This window comes from Penaeus monodon, chromosome 25, assembly GCF_015228065.2.
Source record: "Penaeus monodon isolate SGIC_2016 chromosome 25, NSTDA_Pmon_1, whole genome shotgun sequence".
In the NCBI taxonomy this organism is placed as follows: domain Eukaryota; kingdom Metazoa; phylum Arthropoda; class Malacostraca; order Decapoda; family Penaeidae; genus Penaeus; species Penaeus monodon.
The window spans coordinates 6,413,605-6,414,753 of NC_051410.1; the positions used below are offsets into that span (position 1 = coordinate 6,413,605).

General features: G+C 35.9%; 1 protein-coding gene across 1 annotated transcript in view; it reads right to left on the reverse strand.

The window, feature by feature from the left end:
• LOC119589512 (peroxiredoxin-2-like) overlaps nt 1–677 on the reverse strand; it is a 14,256-nt gene extending 13,579 nt beyond the window's left edge. Inside the window, exon 1 of the mRNA XM_037938113.1 lies at nt 443–677. Within this exon, the coding sequence (XP_037794041.1) occupies nt 443–583 (141 nt within the window). The 5' untranslated portion in view covers nt 584–677. The remainder of the gene's footprint in view (nt 1–442) is intronic.
• Between the last annotated feature and the right edge of the window lie 472 nt (nt 678–1,149).

A 1,149-nucleotide genomic window follows, 5' to 3' on the forward strand; every position in this document is an offset into this window, starting at 1 on the left:
GTGTGTGTATAAATCATGCAAATTCCTCCCCAAAATACAGTGCGAAGCCGACTCTTACATATTTTATCAACTTTGCCGTCGAGGAATAAAAGTTCCGCCAGTCATCAACGAGTCAAATGCGACGGAAATCATCATTATAACAGCGTTAAACCACGAAGGGAGATTCCATTCCAAAAAAAATGGTTTCGAAAGTCGGAGGCTGGTTGAAACTTGAAATTTACCAATAATAGAATCTTTGCAATAAATCAGAAACAGACTCCGCGCTGAGAGGAAAAGACAAATTGAAAAATATAAGCATTAGACAGAGATGGGAATTTAATGATTTTAACAACCTGAGCCCTGGGCTTTTACTCTGAAATAAAAAGACAAATGAATTAAGAAGAATATTTCTTTAAAGGGAAATAATTCAAGTCAAAACAATATTGAAATAGAAATATCAAACCTCGTCCACTGAAGCAGAAATTTTAGGACCCGCTTCAGAAACCTCCATTTTCTCGTCTCTTACACAAAGAACGACATTTCTCTTTCCCGATTCGGAGTCTGGTTCTCTCGATCTCTTGATGGAACCCGAAGAACCGTTCATCTTGACTTAATATACGCGTTTTATCGCCGAAAATACAACTGAATTTAGCGCTCGGTCCGTTTGGCAGCCTACGGTCGTTTATATTCAGGGTCTCTGGTTTGTGTTTTTTTGTTTTTTTTCGTTAACGGTTATCACATGAATGATGGAAACGAAACAATAGATTCATATATATTTATTTTACAATATTTCTATCGCTTGGAAAATCATAATTAGTTTTATAGTATGCAAAATTATATACATGTGAGCGTATGTATGTTCTATACGGTGCGCCTAATCTCCGGAAATGGATAACTGGCAACTCAACCTGTACTTAAATTCGCAAAGTTTTTGATTATTCTAATCAGTTTATCCTTAATACCTATGTTTATATGTATTTGGTGTTTCTAAAACTCATGTACAACCTGTTTATTCTTTATATCACGACCAGTAGTGCCATAGAGTATAAGGTGAGTTGCCAGCTTTTCCTTTCCTGAAATTGGACCTGTTACTGGTGTTATTATTTTTACTTAAAATAAGTACGAGAGAGAGCTAAGCTATGGAGGACTTATTTGCAATATTCTCTCGCC